General features: G+C 42.1%; 1 protein-coding gene across 1 annotated transcript; it reads left to right on the top strand.

The window, feature by feature from the left end:
• Window positions 1–3,479, top strand: LOC137297145 (melatonin receptor type 1B-A-like). Its single transcript, XM_067829162.1, has 3 exons — window positions 1–235; window positions 1,952–2,010; window positions 2,787–3,479. Exons 1-3 carry the CDS (start codon window positions 1–3, stop codon window positions 3,477–3,479), a joined length of 987 nt encoding a protein of 328 aa, XP_067685263.1.
• The last annotated feature ends 6,716 nt before the right edge of the window (window positions 3,480–10,195 follow it).

Here is a 10,195-nt window from a genome sequence, read left to right as displayed (position 1 = left end):
ATGAACGTGACGGACAACGGTCTGGTGACCACGTCTAGTTCTGTAACAGGTGTACTGATATTCTCCTGTATTGTGTTTGCTGTTGCCGGTGTTGTCGGAACCACAGGAAACGTCACAACGCTGGTGACGTTGGTGAAATACAAGCCGTTCCAGTCGGCGGAAATAGTACTGTTCGCCAACCTTTTGCTTTCGGATATGTTTGTTACTGCCATAGCAGACCCTATGAGTATTATAGGTAAGTAACCGTTATATATATATACTACCGACAGAAAATAAGGGAACCAAGAAATTGAATGTAGATGACTTTGACTGTGACAGGGTCCGTTATCGTGGCGTATCTCCCAAACGCAACATCCAGTGACAATGGAATTTCGCATAATGCATGCCCAGCACGTGCTACACGTGCATATAGAAGTTAACTCCTGTAAATGTACTGGAGAAGTAGCAATCACTAATACAATAGAGATTGACACTTACTGACAGAAATGCCTCCGAGGCAGTATCTCGGTGAAGCAACAAAATGGAGAATTGTGGGGATGATGTGGGGATGATGGGGGGGGGGGGGGGGGGGGGGGGGGGGGCGGGGGTAGACATCATTATGTGAAGTTGCCCGGCAAATGCCCGGTAAATCAAAAAGTGTAATTTCAGGCATGTGGGATAAGTACCGTCAAACGGGTGGGGTTGCAACGAGACCGGGGCGTGGTAGACCAAAATCAACGACACCAAGACAGGATCGTCTCATTACGTTAATTGCTCTACGCGATAGGTTTAAATCGGCCCCTGCCATCAATAGAGAATTCCGCGCACTCACTGGAAGACTCATTTCAACCTCAACCGTTAAAAACCGACTCTATCAAGCTTGTCTGAAAGCAAGACGGCCTTTTAAGGGTGTCACCCTTTCAGCTCACCATAAGCGCCAAAGATTGGCATGGGCTAGGCAGCATCAGGGATAGGCTATGCGCCACTGGCGTTACACAATGTTCTCTGATGAGTCAAGGTTTTGCCTACGATTCACAGATGGCAGAAAAAGTTGTTGGCGTCGGAGCGGGGAGTGATGTGCCAGAGCAGCAATTCTTGACCATGATCGATATGGAGGTATAGGTGTGTCATGGTGTGGGGTGGGATTACACATGACAGACGATCAGATTTGGTCACCATTAACGGAGCCATGACTGGTCAGCGGTACGTTGACCAAATATTGCGTCCTGTTGTGGCTCCATTGGCTACAGTTATCGGCCGAAATTTTGTATTCCAAGATGATAATGCCAGACCACATCGGGCCCGAATTGTCTCCGCTTATCTCCGACAAGAAGGTATGCAGACATTGGACTGGCCCTCTAAGTCCCCAGACCTGTCCCCAAATGAACATCTCTAGGACGTTCTTGGTTGAAGGGTGTACGCCAGGGACCCAGGACCCGCCAACCTGGCCCAGCTTGGTGCAGCTCTCCAAGAGGAATGGCGGGCAATACCACGGGCAACCATCCGGAAATTGATTAACAGCATGCCATCAAGGTGCCGTGAATGTGTTGCCCAACATGGTGGACACACCAGATATTGAACTTGACGCCTAAAATTGATTTAGTGGATATTTAAAGCAGTTTCAAATTCGCTATTATTTCATTAGTTCCCTTATTTCTTGTCGGTAGTATATATTGTTCTCGTGATTGTGATGTATTCCATTCGAAATTTCTTACACCGTTTTATTTATCATGGAAGTACGAGTATCAAATACTATTTGCTACTTCGTATCGACAGCGCCTTGTATTTCTACCTGATGCTTTGTATCAAATATCAAAATTTTAATTTACATGCATTCGATAAAATAGCAAGCCAGGGAATTCCCAACAAATTTGAAGAGAAAGTAAGGAAAAAAGGCCGGGATTTGATCAGAAATAATTCATTTGTTCAACTGTGGCCATTACATCTTATAATCATTTTTATTAATAAACAATATCAAATTTCCAGGTGGCGCACCAAAACGATCAACACTCATGGATGAAACGATTGCATGTACATAACTTTATACTGAGAGGCAAAAGAAACGAAACCACATGCATTTTGCCCTGACATCTGTTATTAAAGTTCTCTTTCCTTTTCACTTGGTATTGTTTCTGTTGGCCGTTAGTTTACATTTACATTATTAAATCAAAATAAATTATTAAATTAATAATGATAATTATTAAACAATGATAATGATTAAAAAGTATTAGGTTGCATCCTAGCAATATGTGCATATAAAAAAGAATCTACATGCCTGCTTTTCACACCCCAACGTATTATTTTGTTTGGCGCAAATACCCGTAATCCTCATTACGGTTTTTTTGGTGCCCCCTCTCTCTCTCTCACAAACACACACACACACACACACACACGCACGTATGCTCACACGCACGCACACACCTGCTCTGAACAGTTACTACTACACACACACCCCTCTCAACCTTAAAACATCTCAATTAAATTTAAGAATTATTGTAGTCATTAGGTCAAGAACACATGGTTTGCGAAATTGACATGTCTACATACCCAAGTTCAAAGTACCAAGTCCACTTTGTGCACAACTTAGCTTGCTGACTTTTGCTGTAAGCAACATTTCTTTCAGTTACTTACCTGTTGGTGATATTTAAAGTGTTTAAAGTTGTTTTCAAAACTTTGTACAGATACACATTTACAGATAAAGAAATGAACTAAAAGTAACAGCCAAACACATCGAAAATACATCTTTTCCATTATTTTCTGCCGTTTCAGCAAAGACTCTAGGATGGAAGTTCTTCTCCCAAGTTCAGCCTCTCTGTGTTATCATCGGCACCATCTGCACCGTCTCCTGCGTCGTCTCCCTTCTCACCATAGCAACCATCGGCGTCAACCGCTACCTTATCGTGTGTCACAGTCATGGCTTCCACGGTAAGAGGGTGCAGATTATCATCCTAACGTGCATCTACGGCTGGGCGTTGACCGTTGTCTCGATGACGTTTTTCGGATTTGGACGTCACGGCTTCAACCACAAGACCTATATGTGCCTCCTAGTCCAGGGTCCGAGTACAGGAGCGTTCATGGTATTCTTCGTGATCGTGTGTTTATGGACGCCGATGTTGGCTACGTTGCTGTCGTACGGAAATCTGTACTATCGCGTTGCGAAATCACGACGTCGGATCGTTGCCGTCACTAAGGGAAACAGGAAACGCAAGAAACAGGGTGATTCCGTCCAGTTGGCCAAAACCGCCTTTGTCATCTTCTCCGTCTTTGTCATCTGCTGGTTTCCTATCTCCATACTGTTTCTGTTGGACAGGGACGGCGGTGTCAACATCAGCGTCAGCATCTTATTGTCGACGTTCGCCCACATACATCCTTCGCTGAACTTCTTCGTCTTCTACGGCACCAACAAACGATTCAGAAACGCAGCGAAGGCGTTAGTTTTGGGCAAGTCCCGCCAAGTATTTAAGAACCAGTCAATTGCAACGATCACAACGGAGATGTGACGGGAGTATTCTTTTCGGATATCCAGCAGGTGCTTTTTAATCGTTGGATTTTCAACATATATCCTTTAGTGAACTTTCTCGAAGAACCAGTAAACTGTAACAGTCACTACGGGAGGTTTTTTTCCTGACATCGAACAGGTCTTTTTCATCGTTGGATGAAAAGTTTCACATTTTCGTACGGCAGAGGTCACAGGGGCTATAAAGGGAGGAGGTGTTGGGCCATACAGACATTGTTAAGCCTTGAATGGTTGCCTATGTTAGGGATATAGATTTATTAGTTATTGCTAGGCTTTATAATTGATCGTGTGATTAAAAAAAGTAGCTGATGCTTCTTTAGTGTTCGATAACCCACGATACGAATATGCTGTCACACCATGTTGCGCTGGGTGGGACACTTGCGAGAATAGGTGCCCTAGACTTGCTCTCGTCGTTTCCTACATCGTTGTGCATTTGTTCTATTGATGTTATGACGAAATGGTTCAATAGTTCTTAAATCCGTTCAAAAGTATTTTAGAAGTAGTGGTACTTTAGGTATTTGTCAGTTTTTTCTGTTTTTTTAAAAAAAAATATATATTTCATGTAATTCAGTGCTACTTCATTGGCACAACAAATCCATAGATTAAAAATACAGTTGAATACTTCATAAATACATTCTGTTTCCTTTTTTGAAAATAAGAGCAGTGGTACTTCAGGTATCTGTCAGGAGCACTTAAATAAAAATGCTGCTTGTAATACAGTGTTGATTCAGATTAAGAAATAAATAAATGGTTACATGATTACATCCATGAACTGATCACTGTCTCCTGATTGGCTAACATCAGTAGTGGTGGGGCTTGTGTGTATCATTGCTCTGATTTTGTAACTTATTTCATATTTGTTGTCTGCAGTCTTGGTGATTGAATAAGTTGGTATTATTGATGCAAATATTCGTAAGAAAATGACATTTTTGTAACACGTAATATCACCCTCAAAGATGCTCAGTCGCGCGAAGGACAATAAGAGCAGACGCGAGCGCGAGAAGTGTATCAATCATAAGACCATCTTATGTTCTCCGGGTACCCATTAATTGCTAGGTGAATAGAGGCAGTGTTGAACACGCTCACTTGCCTAATGCCGTGAGACCGCATGTTTAATATGTGCATCATTGTGGGGCGGGATTGCAGTCCTTGAAAGTCTGAGGAGTTGTTCCTTAGCTTCAAACGTTTTGTGACCTATGCTCTTTGCACTACATATCATCATCATGGTTTTCCGTTTTTCGAGTTACAATCTGACTACGTGAATTTACACACTGCACATCGGGATGACACTTCTAAAAACAATTATGAATCCTTATTTATAGAATCTAAATATATATATTTGAGTCTAAAATGTACCTATCCCTTGAAATGCTACACGATAAAATCAAGGGGATATAATTTTTGAGGAGTGGTGTTAATGTTTGTATGGGTTTGTTTCGGTTAAAATTTTACTCCCACCCAAACGCAGATATAGACACTTCTGTGCGTTAGGTTTCGTTTCCGGGGGGTACTTTCTTAACATAATTAATCTTGTTCGTGACAGTTTGCATGCCTTGAAATGGTACCATTTGATTTCATGAAACGCATCGGCGACTTTGTTTACTGGCGTGAGCATGAATTTGAATTCTGAATTTGACTCAAGCCGAAATGCTAGGACCAACTAAATTAAAATTTCATTTGACATTATGTTACAAATCAAACGATTCTGGCGCTTATTGAACACTCAAGGAATAGTGGTTTCTTTATATTTAAATATAATTTGATTTAATACTTTTTAAGTCGTGAAACATAACAGTCGCATGCTGCTGTTATCTTACCCAGGCATTTCATGAGTGAAAATCAATAAATTAGTTTTTTACAAACACAAATCTAAAACATTTCAAACACGATAGAGGGAATGTTATAGAGTAATTGTTAAAGAACATGGAATTGAAGCCAGCTCGTTATACCATATTTGCTCCGCAGGTTTTATACAAACGTTTCATGGAATCATAAGGCGGTATCATACCTGGGGTATATATGCAAATATAAGTGTGTTTATAAAGGATGCAGCGTATTGATGTCGTTATCTTCATGTGTATTTTTTTACCGTGTGTATTTGCAACAAAAGTCCTCGTGCAGCCAATATTAAACGTGCTGTTTGTTTTTCGTTGTGTAGTCCACAAACAGATTTAAACCTTCCAGGCTGGAAGTAATGTTATTCTCACGGTGGTCAGTTAAGAGACCTTGAACCCAAGTCATTACCTAGTGACTATTTTCCAGGAGCCACAAGACTGAAGAAACTGGTACAGCTTGGAACAAAAGAAGCGTATATCTCAAACTCGGATAAGAATTCGTATATTTCTTGATCAAATAAGCTAAAAGTATGTCTCGAGCAAGATAAACAATACTTTGGTTTAGATACCACCATCTTCACGTCATTTTTGACATTATGGAAGTATTTCGAAAATATAATATATAATATCTGATTTTGTGACAAACGTATATCTATACTGAACTGTGACACTCATTCCGCCAATAAACATTTAACATCAAATTTCATTTGTGTTATGGTAAGTGCCCCTGACCAGATAACTATCCGGTGCGACCATGAGCCAGAACTTATCGATGCTCGTAAGAAATGAGGTAAATGGGTCAAGAGCATTGATCAGGGTGGAATACCCGAATTAAAGGCACATTTTACACTTACTCATAAGTCCATTCATATTACCGACAGTATGCTCATGGCGCAGATTGTTCATTACTATCTCGGAAAACCCAAGCCTTGTGAGGCGATAGAGGGTTATGGTCACAAGACGTATCCCACCGGCTACCCATTTTCAGCTGTGTGTACACGGGCAGTTTTGTACAAACTCATTCGCCTAAGGTGAGACAACATGCATCACACGTGCTTCGTTATAAGGCAGGACTGAAGTCCTAGAAACTCTCAGGAGTCAAGCTTCCAAACGCGGTTACCCATAAAAGTATTCCAGAGTTTAGTCGCTGCTAAACATAAACTGACTTGTGACCGAACATACAGCCAATCCTTGAATGAACTGGTCAACAGAGAAGTGCAAACGGGTTCATCGATATCTTTCCGGCTTGTTGCATGGTTGGTCAAACAACATGCGCATATACTGGGTAATTTACTTCCTCGCGGACGCTTCGTTCAGACATTATGTAGACAGAACAGCCACAGTGAGCCGATAGTTCAAAGGTCATTTATTCACAAGGAAGACTTCCGGAAGCAGCTTCGTCTCTGTCACCGAACGCGATCTTTTAGCCATTTTTCGTCAGCTATTTAGTTTCCTGGTAACGAATTATAAACTGACGATCAAAAGAAACTATACCGATGATTCTTTTCGAAGTTAAGGAAAAGTACAAGCACGAGCTGAATAGAATCACATGTAGTTTATTCTTGGAGCACAAACATTTCCTCAGTATTGTCAGCAACGAACAACAAAAGTACCTGTAAAATTATGCCACTATGCTCATTACAAATCAGGTGGGGTAAAAACGTAATTTTCAACTAACAGTTATGGCTGTTCAACAAAGGATAACTTTAATAAGTGTTACACACCGAGCTAACAAATTCAGTACCGTATCTGTCCACCATGTGCATTTATGCAGACTCGACGTCGTACTGAACGTGTCAGACGCCTCAATCGCGGGATTCCTCTCTCAATGCTTGTCCCTGCTCATTTCTGTTTCTTGGACGATTAGGTCGACGACGGATTTGTCGATCACGATGGTCCCACACGACAGGGAACAAATCAGGTGAACCAGGGACCATATAATAGATTATATGGTCTCTGGGTGAACGGAGTGGCCATGGTAAAACGTTAACATTGATGACGTTGAGAAACTGGCGTACAACACGAGCCACATCAGGTCTTGCCTTATCATACTGAAACAAAGTACCATGGTCATGCTGCAGGAAGGGTATTGCAACTTGACGTAACACCAGGTGTATGTAACGTTGAGCATTCAAATTACCGTCAGTGATAACCAGGTCATTTCCACATAACCCACCCCATATCATCACACTTTCGACACCAAAAGATACAGTCTCCTGGATACAACACTGTGCTGCCCTCTCACCTAAACGTTGATACACACGTCTTCTGCCATCGGCTCTGAACAGTTGGAACCGACTTTCATCTGTGAAAATCACACGCTGCCAATTCTGAACTTGCCAACGCCGAACTTGACGTGCACAGCGTAGACGCAGACGTCGATGTTGTCTGTTCAAAAACATCCCTCTCACTGGACGATATGCTCTGATACCATGTTCACGTGATCGACGACGTACTGTGCGACGACTGATGTGATGATCTACTGCTTTTGCGGCTGATTCAGTCACCGTGAGGAATCGGTTTCGCAGGTGAAGAACCCTCAAATGACGATCTTCTTTGAGCGTGGTCACACGTGGTCTGCCACTCCTTGGCAAGTCAGCTGCTCTGCCAGTTTGCCTGTATCGTTGCATTAGTCTGGTGATTGTCGTTTTCGTACAGCCCATGACTGTTCCAGCATGAGCGTAACTTGCACCAAGTTGGACCATTCCATTGGCTCTTTCTCTTTGAACTGCCGTCAATCTTGCCATCTTCGAAAGTGTTTTCTTGTAAACTGCAGGCTTAACTTCGCATGTGTCAGGCTTTATACCAAGAATCGCACGTGCATCACGATTTTTTCACCAGTGTTTTTTCCATTAAAGTCACTTCCACGTCGTCATTAAGCTAAAATGCATTTTGACAAATATTTTCATGCGATTTGTTGACATTAGAGTACGTAGAACTGTGTCACGACGTATAGGGTCTAACTCTGGGATGGGTGTAGAGTTTCTACCGAAGCAACACGTTTCAAACACGTTTTATTTTCCTTTTAATTTATATGAATATTGTAACTGTGTATTCTCATGTAAAACCGTTGGTGGTGTTTTACGAAACTGAATTGAAGTGTTTGATTGTGTGTGTATGTGCGTGTGCGTGTGCGTGCGCGTGCGCGCTCGCGCGTGCAAAACCAGAAGGTCAATTAAGATTTCAAGGAACAAGCAGTTCTGTCTCTAAAGATATGACGAACCACTCACGCTGACCCTAAGACGACCCTTTTTGCGACCATTTCGATGCCAGCTCAAGACGCTGAAACTTGTTTTCTGCTCCATCGGATCAATCTTCTATCTTCTGCCAAATTGGTATACATAACTATGGACACATGGACTTGAAACACGCTGGGACTGCCAATTTACTCGATTTACCCCCCTTAAATACCATGAACACATACTCGCGAGTGGGTGCAGTTTGTTCGCATGTGTTAAATCGAACCCAGCCTTTGGCGTGACCATCTTTTACCACTAGGCTATCCCAACACCCACCAGTATTGGGAATCGAAATCGGACCCACCATTTAAATAATAAATAGATCGACCTTACTCACGGATAAAAGTTTTAACTTTGAAGATTCGGGTTTGAACTGGTCTTCAGTAACCCATGCGTGTCGTAAGAGACAACTTACGGGATCGGGTGGCCAGGCTGACACATGTCATTGTATCCCAATTGCGTAGATCGATGCTCATGATGCTGACCACTGGATTGTCTGGTCCTTATTTGCAGATCGACGCCATATAGCTGGAATACTCGTGAGGGCGGCGTTAAACAACAACCTAAAGTTTTTAGCTTCCACTTGGTATGCCTTCAAACCAACTACTTTTGTTAACTAATAACGACATCTACTCGGACGCTGACCTACATTAAAGTAGATTGTAAGTGTCCCTTAAGTACATTGTTGTAGATGGCTATAGTCACATGAGCATGACAAGCTGTTGTATTCAAGTATTTCCACTTGTATATTTTACAGGTATCAAATGAAATTGATCATTTTAATCTCCATGCGTGTAGGCCTTTTCGTGCATTTATTCGTTCAACATTATTCAATTCGTCGATCCATATTTTGACTGGTACTTAAAAGAATAAAACGGACATGGCCAATTTCTAACTCTGAAATTAGCACTTATTACAAGAAGTAAGGCGCCATTGTATTGAGTGATGTAAGGTCTAAAAACTTCCTTTAATGTGCGAAAAATAGATTTTATCATTTGACCACGATGAGAGTTACTTTGTTTTTACCGCCAACCTCAGTCCAGAAGTGGTTCACGAGTGGGCAAGCACCATAATTCATTAGCATGCAAACCCCAACACACACACACGCCAAACCAAACACTCACACTCATACTCACGCACACACGCACGCCAAATTAAATTCAATTTTGCTTTACCTCGCCGATGTTTACACTTCAGATAAATATTTATCACATCGACAAACGTTACACATATATCGACTTAACTGGCTGGCTGACTTTGGTTTTTAGCAATTTTCCAGCAACATCACGGTGGGGACACCAGAGACGGGCTTCACACATTGTACCCATGTGGTGATCCGAACCCGGGTCTTCGGCGTGACGAGCCAACGCTTAAAGTGCTAGGCCACCCACCGCCCTATCAACGTAACCCGAAATCATAACTGTGACACGTATAGCGGGATGGCGCATGAATAACTTCCGGTATTTTCAATTGTCGAATCACATGCTCCGATGGCCCTCTTATAGCGGAAAATGACACTTCCGATTACATCCGGGTTACCCGGTTCACTAGCCGCCTTACATTAATAAACACCTCGATGACATCAGTAGAGAGTTTTCCTCGTGAGGACAATACCACGACCAACC

The sequence above is a fragment of the Haliotis asinina genome, chromosome 9, assembly GCF_037392515.1.
Source record: "Haliotis asinina isolate JCU_RB_2024 chromosome 9, JCU_Hal_asi_v2, whole genome shotgun sequence".
NCBI lineage: Eukaryota > Metazoa > Mollusca > Gastropoda > Lepetellida > Haliotidae > Haliotis > Haliotis asinina.
The sequence above is the reverse complement of the archived record's forward strand: the minus strand, read 5'-3'. Positions and strand labels throughout refer to the sequence as shown.